General features: G+C 39.8%; 1 protein-coding gene and 3 long non-coding RNA genes across 5 annotated transcripts; 2 read left to right on the top strand and 2 right to left on the bottom strand.

Moving 5' to 3' along the window:
- Positions 1 to 680: 680 nt before the first annotated feature.
- Positions 681 to 3,254, top strand: LOC144716923 (uncharacterized). The gene is made up of 2 exons (XR_013585022.1): positions 681 to 1,891; positions 3,114 to 3,254. It is a non-coding gene; the product is annotated as an uncharacterized LOC144716923 (long non-coding RNA).
- Positions 3,255 to 16,032: 12,778 nt separating this feature from the next.
- LOC144716922 (uncharacterized) lies at positions 16,033 to 18,514 on the bottom strand. The gene is made up of 3 exons (XR_013585021.1): positions 18,417 to 18,514; positions 16,302 to 16,349; positions 16,033 to 16,202 (listed from the first exon to the last, which is right to left on the bottom strand). It is a non-coding gene; the product is annotated as an uncharacterized LOC144716922 (long non-coding RNA).
- Positions 17,180 to 25,944, top strand: MRL1 (Pentatricopeptide repeat (PPR) superfamily protein). 2 transcript variants are annotated; one of them, XM_078592198.1, is made up of 18 exons: positions 17,180 to 17,540; positions 17,752 to 17,944; positions 18,023 to 18,086; positions 18,461 to 18,605; positions 18,707 to 18,822; positions 19,259 to 19,387; positions 19,494 to 19,667; positions 20,643 to 20,807; positions 21,110 to 21,250; positions 21,380 to 21,479; positions 22,172 to 22,280; positions 22,368 to 22,459; positions 22,846 to 22,936; positions 23,220 to 23,451; positions 24,337 to 24,429; positions 24,501 to 24,549; positions 25,007 to 25,100; positions 25,597 to 25,944. In XM_078592198.1, exons 1-18 carry the CDS (start codon positions 17,390 to 17,392, stop codon positions 25,847 to 25,849), a joined length of 2,391 nt encoding a protein of 796 aa, XP_078448324.1. In that variant the 5' UTR covers positions 17,180 to 17,389; the 3' UTR covers positions 25,850 to 25,944. The 2 variants fall into 2 exon arrangements, with proteins under 2 accessions (XP_078448324.1, XP_078448323.1); XM_078592197.1 differs by having other exon boundaries at positions 17,181 to 17,540; positions 17,749 to 17,944.
- Positions 24,209 to 25,711, bottom strand: LOC144716921 (uncharacterized). The gene is made up of 2 exons (XR_013585020.1): positions 25,569 to 25,711; positions 24,209 to 24,467 (listed from the first exon to the last, which is right to left on the bottom strand). It is a non-coding gene; the product is annotated as an uncharacterized LOC144716921 (long non-coding RNA).
- Positions 25,945 to 27,225: the final 1,281 nt, after the last annotated feature.

Below are 27,225 nucleotides of genomic sequence, written 5' to 3'. Positions count from 1 at the left end.
TGCCCTATATTTAGTGGGAAGTGAAATATATATATTTTGATGGTATTTTGATGCAGATTAGGAGAAATCTTGAAGAGTGGTGAGGTAACTTTCTGTCCTTTGTAGTTAGAATCATCTTGATAAATTATCTGTTGAATACATGCTAATTCATACCTTATCTCTCTATGACTTCCCAAAAAAACTCTTTCTATCAATTAATAGACTCTTTGCACTATTTTTATGGTCAAATAAGGAAGGCCAAAAATAGTGCTATTGGACATTGATGGCGCACCCCATCAAGGATCACCGACGACGTTGTCCACGCCGCCGGCCACCATCATTGAAACCCGGGTGACAGATGCTCGACTATCGCATTTGTTTTTCATCATTCTTGTTTTCTCATGTTTTGCATTTTCCTATCTTCGTATTCGTCCGTTTTCATCACACTTAGACGAAGCCCGTGTCGTGTTTTGTCGTCCTTGGGGAGGGGTCCCTTAGCCATTTTGGACCCCCTCCCTTGTGCCCTTGTTTCTTTCTTTCCTTTTCATTTTATTTTTTAATTTCCCTCTTTATCTTGTAATGAGGGGGCCCATTATATAATGGCCCCCTTAATGGACCCTTCTCCCCTTTTGTTGACCCGGTTAGGGCCCATTTGACCTTCCCCCTTTATAAGGGAAGATGGGGCGCCCTCAACAGGCAGACCAGGAAGAACAAGAAAGGAATTCGTTTGTTGAATTTCTGGTCTCCCCCTTCTTCAGAGAAGAGATTTCAGAAGGGGAGGGGAAGAGGAAGATCGAGAAGGATTGGGAGGTGATTGCGATTTGTTAGCGGGTCATCTTGCCTCTCAAACACTGGATGGAAGCATTGGCCCCTCGCTGGGCAATCAAATTCGAGTGACGGTTGGATCACGGCCATCCACTTGGAGAAACGGGAACTCCTCAGATCAGAGAGAGATCGATGGGATCAGGGTTCAGCAGGTCCTCCTAGGGGCGTGGTTTCTCGTCTCCTAGCCCCGCCGCCGGTCCAAGACCGTCCAACCTCTACGATCCCGTAGGGTCAACGACGTCGAGAAATCAGACGCCGCTTCTCTCGTTCGGCGGCCAAGCGACGGAATTGTGAACGGTGACTTCCATCTCTACCGGAGAAATTCAAGCTCAAGTGATTGATCCCCGTTGGATTTTTCCGCCTAAGAAGTTCTGGCGCCGAGGGACTGAGCATCCCGTTGGATTCTCTCTGCCGACGGGGTCAAGCGCCAGGTGACTGCTTCCTACGTGAGCCTTTCTACAAACGGAATTCAGTCCCGGGGTGATTCACGCCCGTTGAGTCCTTCTGCCGACGACATTCGGGTGCCAGGGACCTGAATCTCGCGGTGATTCTTTTTCTGCTGACGAAATTCAGACGCCCAACACCTGGTGATTGAGTCCGCCGTTGAGGCCTTCTGCCGATGGATTTCAAGCGCCAAGGGAAGTGAATTTATCCTGTTGAGCCTTGCCGTTGAACAACTTCTGCCGATCCCAGCCTGCTCGCGCTATGCCGGACTGCCCAGTACAATTGGGCTAAGCTTCCCCGGGGCCGTACGAACTGTCGGTCGACCACACCACCCCGCCAGCCCTCGCATTATCGGACGGGAACTCCGTCACCGAGGCGAGCCTTCCCGTTACCGCTCGCTCGCCGTAGCGGTCCATCGTGTTGGCGTTGTGCGTCCACCACAAATGCGACGAATCACGACCAGTTACTGGCTGGAGCCGCGATCGTGCTGCTCTCGCTTCCTCTTCTCCTCCGACCTTTACGTACAGCTCCAGCACCGTGCTCGTCAAGCCGCCGTGATCTCTCCGGCGAATCTCCGCCCCACCCGCTCCGAATCACTGCCGACGTTGATGAAGTCCTGCACGATGAGCCACGCACTGATGAGGTACGTCGTCCTCTCCCGCCGCTCGTTTAATTATCGTTTGTAATACTCGTTCATCTCGACTCCACCGCGCTTGGGCTAGGTAGGTGAGAGAGACAAATTGAGAGAAAACTACGACATTTGAGTGCCTTATTGGTAAGGACAAGTACGTCAGTTACGTGCGAGCTCTACGGATAGATTCCGTTCGGCTGTAGATGGCTTCGTTGCTCCGAAGAGGTTCGAGAGGTCACCATCGCCGTCACCCGGCGACCCCGTCCAAGCTTGGAGCTCAGTGCCTCCCTCGAGTCAGAGCCTGCACGTATGACACATATGACATTCATATTTGCATCGTACTTACATTGACCCGTTAGGATTATCCGTTGGACGACGACACCGTCGACGTTTGATACCACCATCCTTCATTGGCACCGAACCATCATATTCGGTGTCGACCGGACAACGTCTTAGACAACGTCCGACACCAGACATCTTAGGAGAACATTTGCTTTCCTAAGGATGAAGATTGATTAGGAATCAAAAATCTTTAGTATAGAATGAAAATGTCTTTGTATGAAACAAGTTTGGTATTTCAACACAAAAATACCCTTTGGACGAAATTATTTCAGTCAAATATGGAGACCGGAATTTGAAATTTTCAAGACATAGATTGCCTCAAAGAATTTGAAATCCCAATACTAAATGGTGGGAAATGGTTGAAGTGTTGCAATGGAAAGTGGGGAAAGGACACATCAATGTTTAGAGAACAATTTGGAGAGGATTAGGATGCTTGGGAGAAATTGCGAGGATCACATGTCATGAGTCAAGATTAACTGTTAAAAATCTTCAAGAACAAGATCGGGAATGTTACCTTAGGAGGTGGGGTTGTTCGGATAATAATATCACAATTATTAGAGCCAGGAATATAACTTTATCGGACAATAAGTATCGATCCATTTGGAGTATTACTACTCATGGCAAATTTAGCACACAATTAGGTTAGAAAATTTATCACACATCTGGAGTATTACTACTCATGCCATTGAAGATAAAAACCAAAAAATGCTCTTTCACATATGTTTTGGAAAATGATTATACCTACAAAGGTTTAATTTATTATGTGGATATTGCAGAAAAATAAATTACCTGTTGACATATCTCTGAAGAAATTGTGTATTCAAATGGCTTCTAAGTGCTTATGTTGTATAAGAAAACTATATATGGAAGATGGAAATCATCTCTTTTTCAGAGGCAAATGGCAGGCCAGATCTGGTAATGGATGCTCAAACTTTGGGATCTCCAAACCAGGTCAGAACTCTCCCTTCTAAATTGAAAGATATTAAAGTTTTTTTTCTAGAAAATGAAAGATATTAAAGTTATAATTATTCAATGGCATTCTTCCATATGCTTGCTTTAGAAATTTGGAAAAATAAAATATCCAAAAATGGGATAATGACAATAGAGGATATTAGTCCATTATCTAATGTTTGCATAAATGCATTAAGCCAATGTAGCACATTATCAAACCTAAAAAATCACATCTTAGAGTGAGTTAAAGGGATACTCAATTGGAATATTCACCCTGGTCATACTGCTTATATTCATTACTCAATTAGATGCCACCCGCCATACCCCTGTATAAGCTAAATGTCGATGGGTCAGCCAAAGGAAAACCAAGAATTAGATCAAGGTGAATATACTTGATGGAAATATATGTGGACGACAAACCAATCACACATTGCATATGTTGGTACATATTTATTAATAAAACATATTTATTATAGTGCATATGTGATGCAAATAATGATGTTTATGAATACTTTATCGGAGTTAGTGAATTATGATGAGATCACAACACGGAGATCACTAGTCTTTAAGTTTGTTGTCTAAATATTCTTTTTCGAAGGATACTCGAGAAGGATATCTAAGTATCCAGATAAAATTGCACCATCTGACCTCAACCATATGATGAGTATGTCCAGCTCCATAGCCATTAGTGTGGAGACACTAAGGATAGATAGTGTGTGCTCTTTAGTGGTAAGAGTTCACTAAATTGACCCGTACAAATCCATGAATGGTATTCTACCAAATTGTCACTCAAGTTGATTCACGTCGTGGATGTGTAAGTGTTCCTTAGAATTGAGACACCAAAGACGTCTTGTGGATGTAAAGTTGTACTTTGACTATGACCTATGTGTCCCTAAACATGGGATTTTAAGTAGTCTTAGTTTGGGTGCATCAAGAAGTTAACGAAGACGATTGAATGTCCAAGATAGGATTGTCCACCCTCGATATAAGGGGTGACAACTCAAGGAAAGGAATGTGATTAAGTCCTTGGCCAAGGTAGTGAAATATCTAGGAAAGATTTCTCTGATGATTTTTTGACGCATCAATACTAACTAGGATGACTGATTAGGGTTTGATAGTTGAAAATATCTTAAGTCATCCTAGGAACGTCAAGTAGATGAGGGACTATATGTACAGGGTAAGCGATTATGAACAAGTTCTATGAGTCAGTCGGTATACACTCCTTTATATCTTATAGAGCACGAGGTGTAGCTTGGAACTCGACGTGTTGGAAACTCAACCTATCAATTGGGTTAAATCGATCCAACTTTAATTAATTTATATGATGATTTATTTAATTAATTTGGAAGGCGAATAAAGTTTATTGGGTCACTTCAGTCATTTACTAAACTGATATATGGGCTTAAAGGGTCACACACAAATGGTACTTTGGATGTCTGAAGATATACTTAAGTTTTGGGGGTTTTTATAAATATACCCACTTAATATAAAAAGGGGAAGGCCCTGAACAAAATTCACCTGCCAGGATTTTTCACGGACATTTCCCTGTTCCTCTCCATGACTCCTCTCCCTTCCCGATGCAATCAAAATGGTGTAACGACGATGACGGAGATTGAACATCGCTCATCAATGAGAATGAGGAGATCTGACGTGATGAGGACCATGTAGATACTTCTAGAAGCTGCACACATGAGCAGCTCCACACAACTCGCTCGAGGATCAAAGGAATCACAGATGCGATCCATGCCGAGGTACTTCGTTTCATGATTTTAATAATGCAGTTACAATTCCATTTTGAGTCTTCCACTACATGGAATCATCGTCTTCATCTAGATCAAGGCCTCTATAACTCATTAATAGTAAGAGATTGGAATTATAACATAATATTTTCTTTTGCCCACTTTTATGATTCAGTTACAACTATGGTAGCTGAATCCTGCACTCTTTTAGATGGGAGGGTGATTTGCGATAAAATAAGGATAACAAATCTTATGGTTGAATAAGATTAGGAAGATTTCCGTCACATCACCGATATTCATGCATATAAGAATTGGAAACTAATAACCTGGTGGGAAAAACTGGTCTTGCATATCCCCAAAATTTTATGCATCAAACATGTCTTCTGTGAATGCAATTCGGTGGTTGACACCTTAACTAATCATGTGATTATACAAGAGGCAAATGAAAATTTTGCAAGATATCTAAACTACCTCAAGCAAGAAGGAGCTAATTGGTTGGAGATGGGGATCCCCTACATCGAGTGTATAAAATGGCCACCATCGAAGGTTACATAGGAATGACAAAAAGGAAAATAAGGAACACATAAATAACCATATCAGCAAAGATAACCAGCATGCAACTAGCCCAATACATCTATCAGGTGCATCTACATGAATTTATGTTATGTTCATCTATGTTACTTATGTCTATTGAATATTCATTATCTAGGATTGAAATAGCTAAGAAAGAAACATCTCATTTTACAGACTACAAGTAGAAAATGTTGATATTTATACACATACAACTTCATACATTCGTTTTGTGGTAATAACCTCATATAATAGTATCAGGGGTAAGCTTTACAAGAACATAGAAGTGAGATTAGTGGGAATTATTGGTTTCCACCTTTGGATTGTGGAAAACTATGGACTAGAATGATATGCACCAGATTTTTATGTGATGATCATGGTGCAAGCTTGTTCCTATAGTTGCTATGGTTAGTTCATGCGATAAGAGAACGGGGAAACCAATACCTAACTTGGGGAAAAATGAGAATTGCGAACAGAATAATCCTAGAACACAAGAAATAAGATTCATCCTTAGGAAGATATACACATAAAATAAGGGAACTAACCAACAACAAAAAACCTGGTGAAGAAAGCAAAATGCACAAACCAAGTTGGGGAAGTTAATAATGGAAAAACACAACTGATGTAAACTCTTTAAAAAACTGCAAAAGCAAATCAACTTCTATAAAACATTTCTACTCTTCATGATGCTGGTTATAAACTGAAAATATCGCAATTAAAGATTTATGAAAAACTATGATTTTCCCTCAAGGTTGTAAAGCTAACCTTATTCAAAGCCAGATGACTAAAGCAGTTGTAAAGCGAGGAGTATACTCGCTTTAAAAAATCTAGTAGATATAGTGAATTTGTTCTCACCTAGTCCATAGGACATGATTCAGACACAACGTGAGCATAAATGGTGATTATTCATCTCCCTTCAAAAGGCTTGTGGACCAAAGCTCATCATGGCTGATAACACCCTAATTTCGGTCTTTATTTCATGTTATTAGCATGATTTATGCATTTAAAATGCTTAAATTTGGGTTGTTATCATATATTTACACAAAAATAATGCTTCCAAGTAATTTCTGATTTTTCCCTAATTTTCTGTTAATTATATGAATTTTTAAGGATTTATTGAAGCTCGAAATAATTATTTTTGGATGAAAATGGCACATTAAAAAGTTTATTTCAACATTTATCAACATGGGAATTAATCAGGGAATTTTCTAGAATTTTCTAGAATTTTTTACGAATTTTTAGGAATTTTCTGGGATTTATTTCAAGAAGAAATGCATTTATTCTATGAAAAAAGGGCATATTTATAAGAGAAAAAAATGTATTTATGCAATTTCTAGACTTTTCGGGGCCTTTTTACAACGTTTCGTTGCAAAAAGACCCTGAAAACAGCTCTCGGTCGCCACGGCAGGCGTAAAGATCCTATTTAAAATCATTCAGGGTTTTATTGCAATTTTTAATATATATTTTTAATGTTTTAGGAGAAATCGGAGGAGAGAGAGTGCGCCAGGGCATATACGCAATTACTTTTGGGCGGCGTCCAAAAGCAATTCCAGGCTTTAAGGACTTTTCTGCAAAAAGGAGGATTCAAAATGCGCCAGCCAATGAGAGAGCGACACGTCATTGCGTGTTTAAAAACGAAACTAATAAATAAATCAATTTTAAATCCAATGGATTAAATTGGTTTAAAATTGATTTATTAATAACGTTTGATCCTGAAGTCCGATTGAGATGATTTTTTATGGATTTGTTCGTCTTGATCCCTATTTCTATCTGTGCGGTTAGATCATTCAGATCTAGCCTACATTGATAGATAAATATTAAGTACTAAACGGGGTAAAATGGTGATTTTTACCCTATAACCTAAGTATAAAAGCTAAATTTCGAGAGGGGAGCTCATTCTGGATGGTGCTCTATCACAGCTGCAAGACAGGGAGGAGCTCTAGCTTGGATCAATTTATCTGGTACTTTTTTCCTTTATTGTATTTGAACTTTTATGCATTTTGAATGAATTAGGTTAAGTTGTTTGTTTCTTCATCTCTATTCTGATCTGAACTTCTAAATCGCTTGGCTTGAGCGGCATGTACAAGCCCTGATTAGGATTGAGAGGAGAAATTGAGGATTTACCTTGGCATTCAATTGCATTCCAAAAGAAAACTCTAAAAATTTAGTTTTAATTCTTAGGAGATTAAGATTTCCCTTTTATTTCTGATTTAGCAAATTCTCAAAACCAACCAAAACTTAAATCAAAAATTTCTTCCAACCTCTCTAATTGAATTCTTTGATCCATCCAATTGGATCAATTAATTCAATCTAGAGCCCACATTTCTTCTTTTCATCTCATCTCTTCTACCCCCCTCTCTAAATTCTCACCTAATTAGGGTGACTTGATCCTCATTGAAGATCAAATTCACTCTAATTAGGATCTAAAACACCAAAAATAAAATCAAATTGAAATTCCTACTTGCCTCCCTTGGACGACACTCATACTTATCACTATACATATTAAGTAGAGTTTTATAAATTTTATTGCATAAGCCAAAAATTCACAACGACAAGGGCTAAAAAATTTGCGTAATTTTCACCCCTATTTTTGGCTTATCAATGGCAACAAGGGGCAGTCTATCCTGTAAAGAATTATTCTCACCAAAAAGCTATACTCTCATGCATATATCATAAATATTTAAGTTATCCTGTTTTATATAAGGGATTACTGTAACTACCATATGTTGGATCTCATCTTGTAGATAATCTCAGCATCAAGAAGGGATTACTGTAACTACCTTATGTTGGATCTCATCTTTTAGATACTCTCACCATCAAGTCATACATGTGGGAGGAGTGATTTGAGAAGAAGAGAAGACAAGATGGGGCACCCAGATCTTCTGTCATGGGCGCTTACATTGGTTGTCCTATTATTTATATCTTGTAAAAATTTTGATAAAAACCCTTAAAAATCAAAGAGTATCTGCCTTAGTCCATAGATATTGTGTTTGACCCCTCTAGGCCCATGTATGAGTCTACTGAATAATTTAAGTTAAATAATTTGATGTATAGAATAATGAATCAGTTATCAATTTAACCTAATCAATAGGTTAAGTTTCTATTCCATGGGATGTTAAAGTACACCATGTGATCTATAAAAGATACATAGTAGACAACTAATTCTCGCATAGAACCTTTACCATCATTGTATAGTCTTCATCTATGCAAGGTTCCCCAATGACTTAGGGTATGGTCAAACCCTAGTCCGTCATTCTATATAGTATTGATGTGTAATGAATATCATTTTACAATGTCTTCTGTATATCTCCACTCCCTTGGTCAGGGACTTAATGTATCATGTTCCTCTAAACAATCTCATCCAATACTAAGGATGAATGATCCCATCTGGTCATTTGAATCACCTTCATGTACTTCTTTCTATATCCAATTTAGACTAATTTGAGTCCCATGACTAGGGACCTTAAGCTAAAATCAAAATATAATTTTCCATCTAGAATATGCATTTGATGTCTCAAGTCTTAGGACCATGCATACATTTCCACGACATGAATCTATCCAAATGGCAGTTAGGTGTAATATCATTCAGAGGTTCATACAGATGAATCCAGTGTACCCTCTCCCCAAATAACACCCCAGCATGTTGATATTTTTAGAATAATGGCCACATGATCAGCCATACTTCCATATAATTAGGATCTGATAGTGTTACGCACCCTGAATACTTTGATGTTTGTCTTGATTATCCTTTGAATAGGAATATTTAGAATACATATTTATCATTTTACTAGATCATAATTCAATAAGTCATTGCATGTACTTAGTGGCTTCATTATAAACATCACACACAAATCATAACGCATAAAAAATAACTAAATGAACTTAAATGTGACATTGATGTGTGATTGGCTTGAAGTCTACATAATATCCTTTATTAAAGTTATAACCAATTTAATGTTGAAGTTCAAAATTCATGATTTTGCCCTTCATTCAAAAGACCTTCAAGAATGGAATGAATATTATATGTTTCTCCAAGAATTGGGCTTCAAACTTTTTTATTTAACTTTGTGGATATCTAAGGTTACCTTCTTCAAAAAAATACAAAAAGCTAACTTTATCTTCTATATGTAAGCTCTATTAAATAATCTATTATTGGGAACTAAATATATAATGTAGAAAGATAGCTCTACTCTGGTTATCACATTTGATGGGGGGCCATACAGCTTCGAAGATCTTGTCTCGACCAGTTCGTCGAGTGAGGTATGACACTCGCAATCCGGCCTTCAAAGCACTCATCCTAGTCAACATGCCCAGAAGGTTTGATTTTTTTTTTATCTTTCTTATTTCTTAGGCCTTGTATGTGTGGATATGTATGTGTCGTGTGTCTATTCACAAGTGTTTGGGCCCCGTATGGTCCTATGTGTGCGAGCCCGTGTGCGAGCATGTGCGAGCCCGTGTGCGAGCATGTGCGAGCCCGTGTGTGGACATGTTTGTGGGCCTCTCCCCTATTAGGTGCCCCTAGGACCCCCTTACTTGGGTCTTCCCCTTTTATTTCTAAGGGGAAAGGCCCATATTTACCCCTTATAAGAGGGGGGGGCACCCATCGGTGGAGAGAGAAGAATTTTGACAAAATGTGATCTTTTGCCTTATTTCCTTAAAGTTTAATGTAATTACTTAGTTATTTTTTATTTTCCATACAGTAACCCAAATGCCACTGCAAATTTGAAACCTGAAAAAAAACCAAGCCTTGAGTCATCGGAAACCCTTGCTGCATTCGCAAGAGCTCTAGCTGACGCCACCTGCTGGCATTAATGCCCGTGACCGCCACTCCCATGGCTGCCGCACCACTGCAACCAATCGCTACTACTCTGTCGTGTCATCATGCCCTGCCGCCGCCACTGCACCACTGCACCACCGCGCCGCCACACCCTGCCCCCAATGCGCCTCCATGCCCTACGGTCTTTATGCTGGCGCACATGCCCATTTCCACATCCTACCGTCATGCCCATTGTCGCGTCCATCACTATGCCCATTGTTGTGCATGCTGCCGCACCCATTGTTGCACCCGCCGTCGTGCCTAATCATGCCACCGCACCTAATCATGCCACTACACCTACCTGCGCCACTGCGTCCCTACTTGCTGGTCACCTTATATTGCTGCCAAATCATGCATCGACCCGTGCCACGCCGCTACTAGTACACTCATAACCTCCCTTTTGGCATTATATTGTTTATTTTAGTGCCTCTGAAGATTTTTCCACTGCCAAGGTTAGGTTCGTGATAGATATGAATAACTGTTAGGGCACTAACTAGGCAGCATTTCTGCCCCAGAGGCCTGCGTGCTTATTGGGAGAGCATGTTTGTGCTTAGACTCACGATCTGTAATGACTAAGACATATTTAGTGTGATACTGCAATGCACAAATGTTGGTGACACCCAACCCTATTCTTTCAGGCCATCACCGATGTAGTGGTGATACACTATGGATGGTGCACGTGCCCGTCGGTGCTTTTGCGCGATGGATCAGAGCAAGACTCACATTTGATGGGGGCGCGGGTTAATAGGAGCGCGCGCAAGCTATATCACCGCATGCACGCAAAACGCACAAGCTACGCGACGGTGCCGAGGCGTGGCACGCAGAGTTGTGTGGGGATCTGCACAAATGCGTGTGGGTGTCGCACGCATCACATAAGCGGGGTGCGGGGTGGGAGACATCCCACTAGGACACTAACGCATTGGCACACAATGAGCATCAAGACGGCGCGGGCGCGTGGCTCCCCATCGAGTTGCGTTGGCCGCGTAGCGCCCAGCTTGAGGCGTCGAGCACCTTTGACATTTGAGCAGACCATGCGATCGATGTCAGCGCGGGCGCCAGTGTCGTGTGGGATAATCAAGGCTGTGGTGGCGTGTGTCATCGCCATGTCCACCGCTGCGCGAGGCGTGGCTCAAGGACACGCGTGTAGTGGGAGGGCCGACGGGCGCGTGCGGGGCTACAGGCCTCAAGGCGCATGACCGCCACCACCAAGGCGTGTGGCACCTCATCTCGTTACTTCAGTATCAACCCTCATGTTCCCCCATGTAATGTCTATGATGGCAATGTAACCGCTTTGATGATATTAATGAAATGACCCTATTCCACGATGGGATTGCATCCCCACCCTCTCCTCTAACCCCTTCAATGTGATCTTAAGCTATTGCAAAAGACTTCCGCTGTAAGAGACCAAGGCACGCGCCAGATTTGAGCAATTTTTCTAGCTCAGAATTTGACCGCATAAAAATTGGTATTAGAGCCAGGTTGGGATTCTTCAGCCTGTGTTCCTGAACCTAGTTGGACGAGAGATAGAGTTGGCAAGGCACTCCAAGTCACTAGAAGAGAGACGCTTGAAGGCAAAATGACATAGGCAGGAATTCTGCCTATTGCACAAGGATGTCTTGGGTTTGAAGGCCCAGGTGGTCATCAGAAAGGATGAAACATACTCGAACGTCGAGGATCTGAGAACTGAGTTCATGCAAAGAGAAGAGTGCCTACAAGGCACAGTACATGAGCTAGCAGACATGATGGTGTCCCTTAAGTTAGAAGTAATGGAACTACAATGGGCTGGGGGCCCCAAACCCCGACCCGACAAAGGCGGGGAAAGAATCACGACGCCACCCCCAAAATTCAATGGCGCCCATATGGAGTTGACGTGGCTTTCTTGTATGATTGTGAGAGGTACTTGGAGATTGACAACACTCCGACGGAGAAGAAGGTCCTATAGGCCAGCTGCTTCGTCTCAGAGGACACTAAGTTGTGGTGGCGCCAACGTTTGGAGGCTGGATATTGACCACCGAATACGTTTGAGGAACTGATGGGGGATATTAAAAAGAATTTCATGCCGCACAACACGGTGTGGGTAGCGAGGGAACCATCCAATTTATCATATGATAAGCAAACATGATTCTTTTTTATGATTGGCTGTGCCAATCATTTTGAAAAGATGCAAACACTGGATGGTAATCACAATGCCTTAATGAACTGACTATGAGTTGGAATTTCTTACATTTTAATGCACACAGACATGTGATATATGGAGAAAAATTGGATATTAAGATAACAATGAATGTGATAGCAAAGTAGGGACAAATTGCAACACAAAATAAATTGAAAATTTAAATTATCTTAAATAATGTGTAAAATGCAAAGAGCATGGATATATGCATTGATGTGTTGTTCAAAAAATGCATTGCCATGTCACACATAAAATGTGGAATCAACACATGTTATTTCTTTATGTTGATACTGCTATATATGTCACATTAGGAATTGCTTACTGTTGGCAATCCACAAATCACTTCCTAATTTTGAAAATCCAGGAAATTTGGGATGTCTTAGTGATCCAATGTGTGGATTGTCAAGGCTGTAAATAAAATAACATATGAGAATGATCCAACTTCAGAATCTAATAACTATGGATAGATCCAACTTCAGAATGTCTCTCTCCCCTTTATCCATCCATACCCTTGATACTATGTATAGACTCCAATATTATGTAACAATCATCTTGGAATGCACCCTATATTAGTGAAATGATTTTCAAAAAGTCATTATGAGATCCATAATGTTTTCTTTGTAATAATCATCGATCAAAGTTAGTAGGCCAGATAGAAAAGTAGATGGACTCTTCCACTGCCACAAATGCCTTGTTCTTGGAGGAATATAAGGGTCTACAAAGAGTTGTTAGCATTTACTTTATCATCTTTTTCTCAACACCCATCCGTCCATATCCATCCATCCATCCATCATACTTATATCACCCATCATGGTCATCCATCGTGCCCCCTTATTCCATTTGTATAAACACACACACACACACACACAAACACACACACACACACATATTAAAGATTACATATATATACAATTATCATCTTTTCATCCCATCATTTTTCTTTATCTTATATTGTTTATCTTCTTACCATATACTTACCATTTAAACTGTATCAATTCCCTTACAATCATTCCTTTTGGAGATGACCCTTGTTCGTCCATACGTAATCATATTTTTCAGAACCAGTCTTTTATAGATTTTATTGATTAAGTCAATTTTGAAAAATAAAATACTGATTCCATAAAGTGACTTCTTTCTTCAGGCTTCCAAAAGTTCCATATTATTATTTTACTGCATATTTCTTAAACTTAATAAAATATTATGAATAAAAAATTTTAACTAACTTTTCATTAATAAATTCCATGTAAATTTATGACATCAAATCAATTTAATATATTCCCTTATTCAACTTAAAAGTAAACACAATTTTATTTTATTAACCCATTTAATTAAATAAAATATATAGATAAAATGATATTTATATTCATTGGCCATATTATTTTACTGACCAAATACATTTTGTCTCATTTGAAAATTTTACCTTAGGTTTAAGACATGACTGTTGACTATATTGTTAAATTCTAACTATCTACCTACAAAGGAAGGTATGAAAATTTTATTTTCAAAATTAAGTTTATAATAAATGCTATATTTTTATTTCGAGGTGCACAAGCAGATACACCTATGTGCTCATGTTTTATTGTGTGTTGACCATTGTCAAAAAGTGTCGATTAAGGATTGAGAAAACCATTTAAATATTTACCTGAATTTTATATTCATTAAAAAATTAATGTATTTCAAAGAAATATCTTGAACTTTAATTTTTAGGTCGTCCTATGTTTTATTTTTATACAATTTATCTATGCATAGTGACATTGTTTTCCCTGATATTGATTTTCAATGAACTCTCTTTTCAGGTTCTTTATTTCCTTTTGCCCTTTTATAAGTTGTTTCTAGAGTAGATGTCATCATTTATGGACTCCAATATAAAAATTCAATATCATTATCTGTCATCATTAAAAAAATCTAAAAAAATATCTGATACCAATATCCAACATCGATACCGAAACTAAATATATCCATCTACAATTAATTCTAGATACCTAGGTGTCCTTCTCAACCAGCCCGCTCCATTGATCTTGTAAGATTGTCGAATGATTAGGCGCTTCATCTGCTTGGCTGGATATGGGAGCTCAGACACTTCAAAATCCCAATTGGGAGAATATGCCATGGCGATGATAAATCTCTAGAAAGACTACTAAAAGAAGTCTGTGATATTAGTTAAACATAAAAATCTCAATGAAGTATTCTAGAATCTGTTATTTGGTTAACACTTAGATTTCCTCAATTTTTAGAATGTAAAAAAAAAAAAATGGATTTTTGTAGAAAAATGGGTAGGTTCTGAGTAGTCTTTGACATTTTGGACCAGGGACCGGTCAGACCGGACCGAACCTAGACCGAATAAGACCAGAACGAAACTGGAACGAACTTCACGTAAGGTTTAGGTCCATGCCAAAAACCGGACCAGACTGGACCCTGTCCCACGCACTCCCCATCCCCCTGCTCGTCGCCCTCCCCATCACTCGCCTCAAGCGCTCATCGCCGCTGCTCCGCACGCACAACGCCTTCGCCAACCCCGTGCTCCTCCGCCACCCCCCGTACCGGATCAGACTGGGACCGAACAAGGCTGGACCGCAACTGGACCGGAACCGGACCGTAACTGGACAAGACCGGGACCGTCAAACCCTAGTTCTGAGGTCAAGAAGAAATTGTATTAGTGGGTGTATCACCTTTAACAAAGACTCTGCAGTCCAACCTGCTAAAGTCCAAGAGCTGCCAGTACAAGATAGGAATGCCCTTCTAATTCAAATTACTTTACTGCCCTGCCTATGCGATTTATTATATTGCAGGATAAAGAGCTGAGTTCCAACTCTGCCATTTACTACCAGGTAAGTCCAGTATCAGTTACCATTATCTAAATGGTCAAACTTAACTACTAATAGGGAATGGCACGTCCGGGACGCGACGAGAGGGATGAAGATGCGTGACGAACTGTGGCCTGATTGAAATGTTTGTCACGTCACTGTCTCATCACGCGTTCGAGGATTCTAAAAAATTCCATCATGTACCTGCCACGCATCCCTTGCTCCTTGTTCCGTCACGTCATCGTCATCGTGACGTCGTCACCGTCACCGATGACGGAAATAATGTTCTTTATTTTACTATGTTAATAAACATAGTAATGCAATTTCTACTTCTCTGCATCGAAGTCCCCTTAGGTCAAAGTCGGAAGCCCGAAACTCGACCGAAAGTCGGAAGTCGGAACGGCACAGTCGAATGAGGAGAAGTAATTTCTACTTCTCTGTGTCGAAGTCCCCTTAGGTAGAAGTCGGAAGCCCGGAACTCGATCGGAAGTCGGAAGTCGGGAACACACTGTCCAAGCTAAGTTTGTTTGTTTACAAAATCATGCCAGCTTCAAAGTATAACGAGATATTTTATAAAGAAAACTGTTAATCTTATAGACCCAATAGTAAACCTGACCAGAAGCAGACATTCAAGTATTCATTTTTATTTAATGGAACCTTCGGTTTTCAATTTCATGGAACATCCCACAAAGCGTTTACGTGTAAAATTCATCAGTCTTAACCCAGTCACATGATTGAAATCTGAACTTGGCCCACATCAAGAGTAAAAATACAACAAGAAGGAAAAGCGTGATAACGGAATTTCCACCCCAAGAAAATTCTGGTATTATTCAGAACGGCGACGAAGAGAGAAAAGTTTTTAAGGGATCATACGCTGATAGAGAGGAAGAGCGCCCAAAGCCTCATGCTCAGCTTTTTGTTTCTTGACCTGAAACAGACCAATCAAAGAACAAATACTGGTCAAGTAAAAAAAATAGATGCCTGAAATTAGAGAGAGAAATTAGACACCAGTCAATAGAAAGCTGACCAGTGCCAGCATGTCTCGGAGATAACTCCTGAATGGAGTCTGCAAAGCCTGTAACAAGAAAAAAAATGGAAAACAATTGTTTTACGGACGATCAATCAGAGATAGCAAGACTTAATCAGAATGAAATACTATGCTATTCATCTCGTTTTTGGAATTTGGCTTGATGATATTTAGAAAGAAACACCAATCATACAGCAAGGACACAAAAAGAACGAGGTGACATGTTCTGCATCAGTAAATAAATCTTCATCTTGCTTCAAAATTTAATTCCCCAAGTAATTGAGATCGTCATCATGCTTTCTATTAATTTGTCAGATGTAAATTACTAAAGAGAAGTAGAAATTACTAAAGAATGCGTCACTAAATCCTTAATTTCCTCATCAAGAAAATTTTAATACACATTTCCCGGCAACAAATTAATTATTTAAATGTATTTAATAAAACAATAAAAGTTTTACCTTTTCTGTCAATAAATTCATTATTAAAATGCATTAAAAATCCGTCACGGCTGTCATCCATGATGGACATTTCATCACGTCACGCGTCCGGGGTATCCTGTCACTCTCATGTCACCGTCATATACAGCCCGTCACACGTCACGCATCACTATCACCGTCACGACCCCTCCATTCTGTCACCGTCACCGTCACTTCATCTGTCACGTTTCCGTCACGGTGACGGATGATGTTTGCCGTTCCCTGAAGTCTACTAAGCAGACTTGTGCACATGAGAAAACCTTTGGATACTCTAGTGGGTGCGCAAAGAGGCCTTGACTAAGGGAGACACAAAATATATAAATATATGTATACAAGTATCTATGTATATATTCTCTTTTTATTTAAAAAGCTGGCGATTCCAATTTTCTATAGAGCAGTATGAGAAGGGGGTGAGGTGAGAGGTGGGCCAACTTCACATCCGCACGTCGTCTGGGTGGTGGCGCTTCTCTCCCAGTCGGGGGAGTTTATCTTATCGATTGCTCCCCCTCGGCAGCGCAATCGACGAACTGGGCATCGAGAATTCTTCAATATTTGGTCGGATTTCTGTGTTCTGGCCCGGTTTGGCGTCGGAATTGTCAATTCGAAGAGGAGATGCAGGGAATTGTGCCTCCCCGTTGTATACCTTCTGCTCCGGTTCATGGCTTAAACCCCAAGGAAGCTCGATGTCGTTCTTATCGGCGTTATCAGAACTCTCCGGAGGGTCTGGATGATGTTTTCAGAGCGGATAGACCCACTTTCAGAAGTAAGGGAGCGTCGAAAAAATTACCCTTTTTGTTATCTGGTGTTAATTCACTGCAAAAGTTTGCCGGCTGAAGTTTAATTTGGTTCTTCTGTGATTTTCTTCGTCCTTCATGCTACTTTTTCCCCACTTTTGTTGTCCTTTCTCTGCGTTCTTGCAATCATCTTGAGCTTGAATTTTTTATTCTTGGTGTTATTTTATGGTGATTAAGAAGGGGCCACCGCTTTGGCAAGCCGCAAAGATGTTACAAGTGCTCAGAGTTCGAAATTGCAAGCAAGAAGAAGTATTCCTCGGATTTACACTGGAAAGAAGCCCAGAACTCTTCAATCTGATACAGTAGTGACGAGAGATCTGGCCGACCCGTCTTCCCTTTTGAAAATGTACAATCGTTTGCTCAGAGAAGAAAGGTACACATTAGTGAATCATTACGATAGTTTATTGAATCATAATGGCATCTATATACCATTTTTTCCATTTTTTTCCAGGTTGAACGATTGTTTGGACTTGCTTGAACTAATGGAGGAAAGAGGAGTCTTGGACATGAACAAAGTAACTATTTCCCTTTAATATGAGATACCTGAACGCCGTTGGCAAGAGAAAGATGATGAATCAGGATGACAAGATGACAAGGAAGTTGTAGAAATCAGCATCCTCATTGTCTCTTGTCCTTGCCTGAATGATGGTGATGATGATGATGATGATGATGGATCTTGTCGTTACCTCTTATCATCGTCCCTTGATAACCTCTCTCAGATGATGAGAGACAAAAACATCATCATCATTCATCTACACCAGGAGGATGATGACGAAAGCATCGTCCTCCCTTCAGCTGCAGAAAGTAACGATGATGAAGATTAATTATACCCAAAAGATTCTCACCTTCTTACAAGCCGTGATGGAGATTCCATGAATTAATGCTCCAGGTCTATCATGCGCGGTTCCTCAAGTTATGCAAAAGTCAGAGAGCTGTTGCCGAGGCGTTGCGTTTTACAAAGCTCATCAAACAACCATCACTCAGCACCTTTAACATGCTTTTATCTGTCTGCGCAAGTTCACAAGATTCTGATGGTTAGCATTGATTATGTTTAATACTTTCATCTATTACAAATTCTAAGAGTGTACTTTCCATATCAATATATCCCATCTAATCATCTTAATTATTTTCTTAGGTGCTTATCAAGTTCTGCTTCTCGTCAAAGAAGCGGGACTAAGACCCGATTGCTATCTCTACACAACTCTGATAGCTACCTGTGGAAAAAGTGGAAAAGTGGACGCTATGTTTGAAGTATGTCAATTTCTTTCTGTAATATTTGCAGAAAATTAGCGATAGTGAAGTAGTTTTTTATTTAATTTTTTGACGGGCGCTGTACCTCAATTTAGAATTATTATTGTTTTACCATTCTTTCCTGCTCATGCTAGCGGAGTTTCTTGATTAGTAAAAGAGAGGATATTTGTAATGGTAGGATATATTGACCTTCATTAAAATAACCTTTATTTATGTTTTCCTAAACGATTTTTTATCAGTGTTGCTGCCCGGTTGAATCAAGTCGAGCTGTTAATAAGATACTGGCATTATTATATACTATTTCAGAAATCAGAAAAAGCTAAAGGGAGAGAGTTTCAACAGATCCTTTTTTTGTTTCGTGATTTTGGCAATATGATAGAGTATGCTTCTTTCAGTTTTACGAGATGAAATTTAAAAAAATATAAATTTTTGTTAGGTTTTCCATGAAATGGTCAACGCTGGCGTGGAGCCAAACATTCACACGTACGGTGCACTGATCGATGGTTGCGCAAGGGCAGGGCAAGTAGCCAAGGCATTTGGTGCATATGGCATTATGAGTTCCAAGGTAGAAAAATTCCCGTAGTCCTTTCCAATGTTATCTTGGGATTTTGTGAAAAATCATATAATATGTTTCAAATTTTCGGGTTTTAATAAATTCTAAAATGCAGTAGAAAGTGAAGCCTGATCGCGTCATATTCAACGCACTCATCAATGCATGCGGCCAATCAGGAGCGGTGGATCGAGCTTTTGATGTCTTAGCCGAAATGACAGCAGAGCCAACTCCCATGATACCTGATCACGTGACTATTGGGGCACTGATGAGAACATGTGCCAATTCACAGCAGGCAAGTCTATTAGTCTGCAACCTTATTCATAGGATGAAAAATAATAAGAAATAAAAATCAAAGAAGGAAGAAACTTTACCAAGCTTAGGTTGCTTTAGTTTATGCGGCTCTTATCTATTCTTAAGCTTTTCTTAGGCAATTTTATGTCATTGAAGTGTCGCCTGTTTGTTTACTAATCAAGGAACAAATGCAATATCTAGCCGAATGTGGCCCAGTATCTCTCCAAAATCCTCTTTTTCTCAGACTAGTGCTTGGATTCTTAATTACGAGTGGATGATGATCATGTCAAATCATCATTGTCATCGTCATCATCATTTGCCTGTTGGTGACGAGTTGGTTGTCGTCTTCGTCATTCCTTCAAGCCATGCATGGATGATGATGACACCGACAAATTTGCCATCCATCCCCTAGATGAGGGTAGATTTTCAGTATGTGCTCGCTCTTCGCCAAAGACATTGACAAGAAAATCATGGTGATGTTGTTGAAAACTTCATAATTATCATTGTCCTCATCATCCAACTGTTAATGATGAATTCTTCATTGTCAGGATCCACTCTTCATCCATGGGTGAGGATGACGATGACAATAACTAAAACCATCTTAGATAATTGGATTATGGTAGGATATTTATGTGTGGTATAGGTATTATTGTAATTTTATTTTCTGATCCATAAACAAGGCATTGAAGAATCTAGTGTAATTGGTTTTGGTTTTGTTCTTAGCTCCATCTGACTGCTTCCAGGGAACCCGATTCAATAGTTTATTTATTTGATTTTTCCTCTAACAATGATTTTGTTCATGCTTTATCCCCTTTTTTACTTATTTTATGTGAACATGGGAAGATACAAATGAATTGTTGAGATCAATTTTTTTAAAAAAAATTTAACTGTTGAGATAATACAATATCATTTGAGTTCATTGACATATTAAGCTTGCCCTCATGCAATTTACATAGTTTTTTTTGTTGTTTCTCAGGCTTCCCGTGCTCGAGAAGTGTACAAAATGCTGCAAAAGTACAACATAAAGGGTGATGCTGAAGTTTACACGATCGCTGTTAGCACTTGCTGTAAGACTGGTGACCTGAATTTTGCACTTTCTGTATACGATGACATGACAAGAAATGGTGTTCTTCCTGATGAGGTATCTTGGTTCTTTCCTCTGCGGCTTGAATAATTTTTTTTTTTTTGAAAGATGATTGAAAGAGGGCCAACACCCGACAAAGTAGTAACCACCAAGTTTAATAATTTACTATTATGTTTGGGAAATTTCTACTCCGTATTGCGTAAAGGACGAAAGCCCACATACAAAGTTTACTGCCTAAAAATAACACATGATTTTGTACAAAATGCACATAATTTTCATTTTGTAATCCAATTCTATATCATGGGTCTTTTAGTTGAATAAAATGATATAATTGAGTCGTTGATGCCCTGTCTATGCAGATGTTCTTGAGTACCTTAATCAATGTCGCTGGACATGCCGGTGAAGTTGATGTTGCCTTTGATATTCTGACCAACGTGAGAAACAGAGGAATCCAACCCGGTGCAATGTCTTACAGCTCACTAATGGGTGCTTGTTGCAATGTATGTACCTTTTCTTTTGCATTTTCTTTTACTATTCCACTTTTTTTAATCAGAATTTTGTTTGAATCGGTATCCACAGTCAATTGGGAGGGATTTGGTATTCACATTCCGAACTCTTTATTATTTCAGGCAAAGAATTGGAAGAAAGCTCTGGAACTCCATGAGTTCATCATGGCTAATGAGATACTTCCAACAGTGTCTACGTTGAATGCCTTGGTTACATCCTTATGTAAGTCTGAATTTTCTAGCCATTGGTATGATGCTTTATCTGTTACAATATTCCATCCTTGTCCTTCTCATTCATTTTTGCCATTATGACATCATCGCCGTTTCGTCTCCCAGTTCGGGTGACGACGATTCATATCTCACACTTTTTTAGTTCTGGTGTTATGACTTAGCACAGATAACTCGTGTGCTCTGGTACTTTAGACGAAACTAGCAGATAAACAGCTGTCATACCTAGTGTGTATATATATACACCAGCCCAATGAAAGAGAAAGTACTGTTCTCCTTGCTTTGTCTTGTCTTCCTATTGGTTCCCTCCTGTTGGTGCCCTAAAGAGTACTTTGCCACCTCTGTTCTCTCTGAGGGAAGCTAGCAAAGGTTGAGGCGCTCTGATACCGTGGCAAGAAGATGATTCTGGGTCTCTACTGTGTCGCAGACAGCAAGAACGGAGGAGGCAAAGTACTTTTTAGGGCACCAACAGACGGGAGCCGACAGGGAGACATTAAAGGCAAGGAGAACAGAACTTCCTGTTTCATGAATCTGTTGTATTTAAACACATGAGATACAACATATGTTTAATGGTTAGTTTTGTCTTAATATAATGTAACACATGAGTGGCCCACGCTTCGTCATAACAGGTACAATTGTTTAATGCCAATGCGTAATTGCCATTAATCCTTCATCATTGTGACGTAGGTGACGGCGGCGAGCTCCAAAAGGCTGTTGAGGTTTTTAATGAACTGAGAGAAGCTGGTGTTTGCCCAAATGTCATTACATACTCAATCCTCATCGTCGCCTGTGAAAAGTACCATCCTCGTTTGATATCATTGCATTTTTGTCCATTTAATTCATTGACATGCGCGCATTCAAAATTATTTATTACTTATTCTAGGAAAGATGAGATAGAACTGGGCTTCCAGCTCCTCTCTCAAGCAAAAACTGATGGTGTCCGCCCCAATCTTATCATGTGCCGGTGCTTGACAGGTAAGAATTTATGAAATATCAAAGAAAGTCTTTTTTTTTTCTTCGACTGATGCAGAACTTTTTCGAAGGAAAAATTACTAGCAGTAAATATAACGACTATAACCATCTTCAAGAGTTGTGGATACGAACATTACTCACAAATAATGATAAACCCAGAAAATTCAATTCTTAATTAATCTGATTTATCCCATATATGAATTCAATAATATGGCAAAAAAAAGTTCAAAATTACTACTTGTTTAGGGTTTTCTGTCCTACCGAGGTTCAGTAAGGTAATATCAGTATTCCCAACTAATATCATTCCATAAAAAAGAACCTTTACTAAAATACTTGAAAACGTTATGAGTAATTATCCATTGTCATTAATTTCTGTGATTTCTTGCAAGGTTTGTGTTTACGGCGTTTTCAAAAGGCCTGCTTGCTAGGGGAGCCTGTAGTCTCTTTAACCTCTGGGAAGCCACAGATCGATAGCACATGGTACAAATTTCTGCCACTTAATCTTTGATTCTTAATAGTAGCGACTACATCGTTCAATCAAAGGACTGATTTATAGATTATTGATGCTTTCTTGTGTTTAGCATCTAAATCCCCACTTGATTAAAATACAGAAGTCGAAATGATGATATCCTTCAAAGAATGTTTAGGACATTTTTTACGGGTATCATCTAACATTAGGAGTCATTGTAAAGTGAGTTTAAGACTTTTATGGAAGTATCATCGAAGTAAAAGTGGGTTTAAACGGAAAGTTGAAAATTTTCAGGACGACTTGGGCGATTATGACCTACAGGGAAACAATAGCTGCCGGGGTTACACCCACAATTGAGGTTTTCTGTCAAGTGTTGGGCTGTTTGCAGTTTCCAAGAGAACTTTCTTGGAGAAGCAGATTTGTGGAGACTCTAGACCACATCACCGACGCCCCCAAGCCGTCCAAACTTGTCTCTCTTCTTGACGGGTTTGGAGAGTACGATTCTCGCTCGTTCTCCATTTTAGAGGTCTCTCTCTATCTCCATCTCGATCTATATCTCTATCTCAATATTGATCTATATCTCTATCAATCCTGACCTTTATCTATATCTCAATGTCTATCTCAATCAATATCTTGATCTCAATATTGATCTCTATCCATATCCTGATCTACCCTCTACCTCTACCTGGCTCTCCAACCCCACCTCTACCTCCACCTCCAACTCCAACCCTACCTCTTCCTCTACCTCTGGTTCTATCTCTATATCTATCTCCATCTCCATCTCCTTCTGTATCTGTATCTGTATCTGTATCTCTACCTCTACCTCTACCTCTTGCTCCATCTCCATCTATCTCTATCTCTATCTCTATCTCTATCTCCATCTCCATCTCTATCTCTGTCTCTGTCTGTATCTCTATCTCTATCTCTATCTCTGTCTGTATCTCTATCTCTATCTCTATCTCTATCTCTGTCTCTATCTCTATCGCTATCGCTGTCTCTATCTCTATCTCTATCTCTGTCTCTGTCTCTGTTTCTATTTCTATTATCTCTATCTCTATTTCTGTTATCTCTATCTCTATCTCTATCTCTGTCTCTGTCTCTATTTCTTTTATCTCTGTCTCTGTCTCTATTTCTGTTATCTCTATCTCTATCTCTATCTCTGTCTCTGTCTCTATTTCTATTATCTCTATCTCCATCTCAATTGTTACCACGATTGCCTTCTCTATCTCCATTTCAATCGCTATCACAATCTCCATCTCCATCATTATCACAATGGCCATCTCTATCAGGTTGATCACCACTCTTGGGTGGTCTTCCTTATTCTTTTTTTTAAATAGTCGTCATATCTACGTCAATCGCTCTCTATCTGCATCACTCTTGATCTTGATCGCAACTGGATGTTCAAAATCAGGAGGCGTCTTCTCTTGGTGTGGTTCCATGCCTAACTTTCAAGGAGGGTCCTCTACTTGTCGATGCGAGGAAGCTGCAGATCCACACCGTTGAGGTATGATCCAGCCCAGCCCTTCAATCTCTACCGTTGAACTGACGCAAACAAAACAATTTCGGTTGCATCAGGTGTACGTTTTAACTGTTCTCAAGACTCTGAGGCATCGTCTTGCAGCAGGTAAAACAAGAATAACAAAGACATTATCTGCAGTTCGCAATGAAAAATTAAACACAAGTAATGAAAAATAAAACGAACACTATATTTTTATTTTATTGGTCAGAGGGTAGTGTTTTTTGTTTGAGTTTCGCAAGCCAGATTATATTCGATAACGAAGACATGAAATTTGATAATATAGTGAACACCAGTAAATAAAAATTAAACGAACACTAAAATGAATCTAGAAATTCGACATGATTCATTAGCTGATTTTGTTTAATTTTCATTTACTGGTGTTCATTATTTTATCCGAGGGTAGCTTATTTTTGTTTGAATTTCGCAAGCCATATTACATTTGATAACAAAGACATGAAATTTGATAATATAGTGAACACCAGTAAATAAAAATTAAACGAACACTAAAATGAATCTAGAAATTCGACATGATTCATCAGTTGATTTTGTTTTAAATTCGCAGGAGCTAAGTTACCGAACGTGACGATTCTGCTAGCAACAGAGAAAACCAAGGTTATCTCCATACACGGAGAGAAGACCGTCGCCGTAGCTGGAAGGTACGGCGATTATGCACATCTTTTTTCTATTTAATCTCATATCAAATTCATCTGATCTACTCTTCGACACCCATTAAACATTGCGTCAACGTCAACGTCAACGTAATTGCCCCTCGTAGGCGATAACGGTGACAATCATCCAAACGAGCCAACCCTAATGACTTCACGTCATCCGGCTTGACCTCAGAATCCCTCGTTCCATCCGTTTACGTCATCCTTTCCGTCATCATTTCCCCAGCCCAAACCCTAATCTAATCATCAAATGCCCAGAAACCGATAAAAATAGATACGATAATCATGATGATTACCATGATGGCTACAATGATGACTTCCATGATAATTACGATGACGATAGCCATGATGATTATGATGGCGATTACCATGATGATTACGATGATGTATAATTACGATGATGATTACCATGATGACTAACATGATGATTACGATGACGATTCCGACGATGATTACCATGAAAGAAATCGGTTTTTTCGCGCAGGATCGGGCAAGCGGTGGGATCACTGCTGCGGAGACTAGGGCTGCAATACCAGGGAGACGAAGCGTACGGGAAGATCAGGATAAGCGGGCTGGCTCTCAAGCGTTGGATGCAGCCCAAGACGAGCGCGGAGTCGTCGGCGGCCGTCGGATGGAAGCCGCCCCTTCTCTCCACCTCTCAATCTCGCCTTGGCAAGGGCATCTTCGAACAGCAGCGCTCCATTCGCAGCAGCAACAACCTCTCTCTCGGCTTTTGAACCTTTTTTGGAACTTTCTCTTCTTTTAAACCAGTTCTTGATGAAACGACGACGGCCCATTTAATATTTCCCATTTTCTTGGGCCCATTAACGGATCAGCCCGCTCACACGCCCACTTGAAAGTATAGTTCCGGATAGGGAACCCCACGTATGACGTGACGCCCCGGACATGACGGAACGGATGACGAAATGTGACACGATCACCAGAGTGACGTGAATAAAACACTACTTGAATGGAGGGGTATATCTCCAATTATTTATAGGCAGCATAAGTTTGTGGGCGCAAAAAAAGGGACTTCTGTGCAAAATGCCAGGAAATCGAGATGGCCACATCTCATGGTGAAATCTCAGCCGTTGGAAATATTAAAAAAAATATTTCTGGGGCACCCCGTCGCCGTCACGTCCGGGACGAAGATTGTCAGGACGTGGATGATGGATGGGACGAGGCGAAGATTATCTGGGACGTGGAAAATGGACGGGATGGGACGAAAATCGTCCCATCCAACGTCCAGAATCAGTGCAGGGGTGCGGATGGGGCACTTTTTTTTGTCTGAGTGGACTAAAACCGTCTTGTCCGGATGTCTATGGACGAATTTCCGACACTATACTTGAAACCCCATTAAAGATGTCTTCTAATTAAAGGCAGTTAATGCTCTCTGATTAAGGCTAATAAATACCAGACTTTTTCCTGCTTTCAGGGGGGTTAATGCAATTGCATAAGGGAATCCCGTATCAATTATGACTTTGACTTATATTTATGGGCTGTCTGTTAAGATTAGAGCCTGATGTGGAGGAAGCTGGTCCATGTGTAGAGCAAGTTCTCTTTTGGTCTTGTTTGTTAAGCCTTTAAGTCAGCATTTAATTATCATCTTTTGAAGATGATGATGGCCTATGTCCCCAATTCTATTATGTGGAATGTTTAGACGCCTTTTGTTGCCTCAAGGTAACCAGTGAAATTCTTAGTTTGTTAATCTCATTTATTTCTAGAACATATTTTCTGAAATTCATATTTCATCGCCTCTAGGTAGTAGGTGCTACAGAAATTCTCATTTTATTATACTGCATATTTTCATGTGATGCTTCTAAAATGATGATCACCTGTGAGAAATATTATTATGGCTTTCATTGCCCATAGATAAAAGTAAAATTCTCAGTTTTTATCTCGTTGATCTATAGAACATATGCTTCTATATCTGGTTTCCAATTATCTTTCTCGGATGATGGGAATCGATATGCCTTAGTCTCGTATGTTATAGAGCAATCCTACACTGAGTGCCATTAGGTACTGGTAAAAATTCCTAGGTTGTTAATTCCGTAGATTCCATATTACAAAGTCTGTTAGTTTCCTCATATCTTCCCACTAAAACAAAATTAGC

Source organism: Wolffia australiana, chromosome 2 (assembly GCF_029677425.1).
Source record: "Wolffia australiana isolate 7733 chromosome 2, ASM2967742v1".
Taxonomy (NCBI): domain Eukaryota; kingdom Viridiplantae; phylum Streptophyta; class Magnoliopsida; order Alismatales; family Araceae; genus Wolffia; species Wolffia australiana.
This window is presented reverse-complemented; position numbering and strand designations above follow the sequence as displayed.

Coding starts and splice junctions, on each gene's coding strand:
- MRL1 (XM_078592197.1), top strand. CDS start 17,390: ATGCAGGGAATTGTGCCTCCCCGTTGTATACCTTCTGCTCCGGTTCAT. Junction 22,937..23,219: donor CCACAGATCGATAGCACATG/GTACAAATTTCT, acceptor GAAAATTTTCAG/GACGACTTGGGCGATTATGA. Junction 25,101..25,596: donor ACCGTCGCCGTAGCTGGAAG/GTACGGCGATTA, acceptor TTTTTCGCGCAG/GATCGGGCAAGCGGTGGGAT.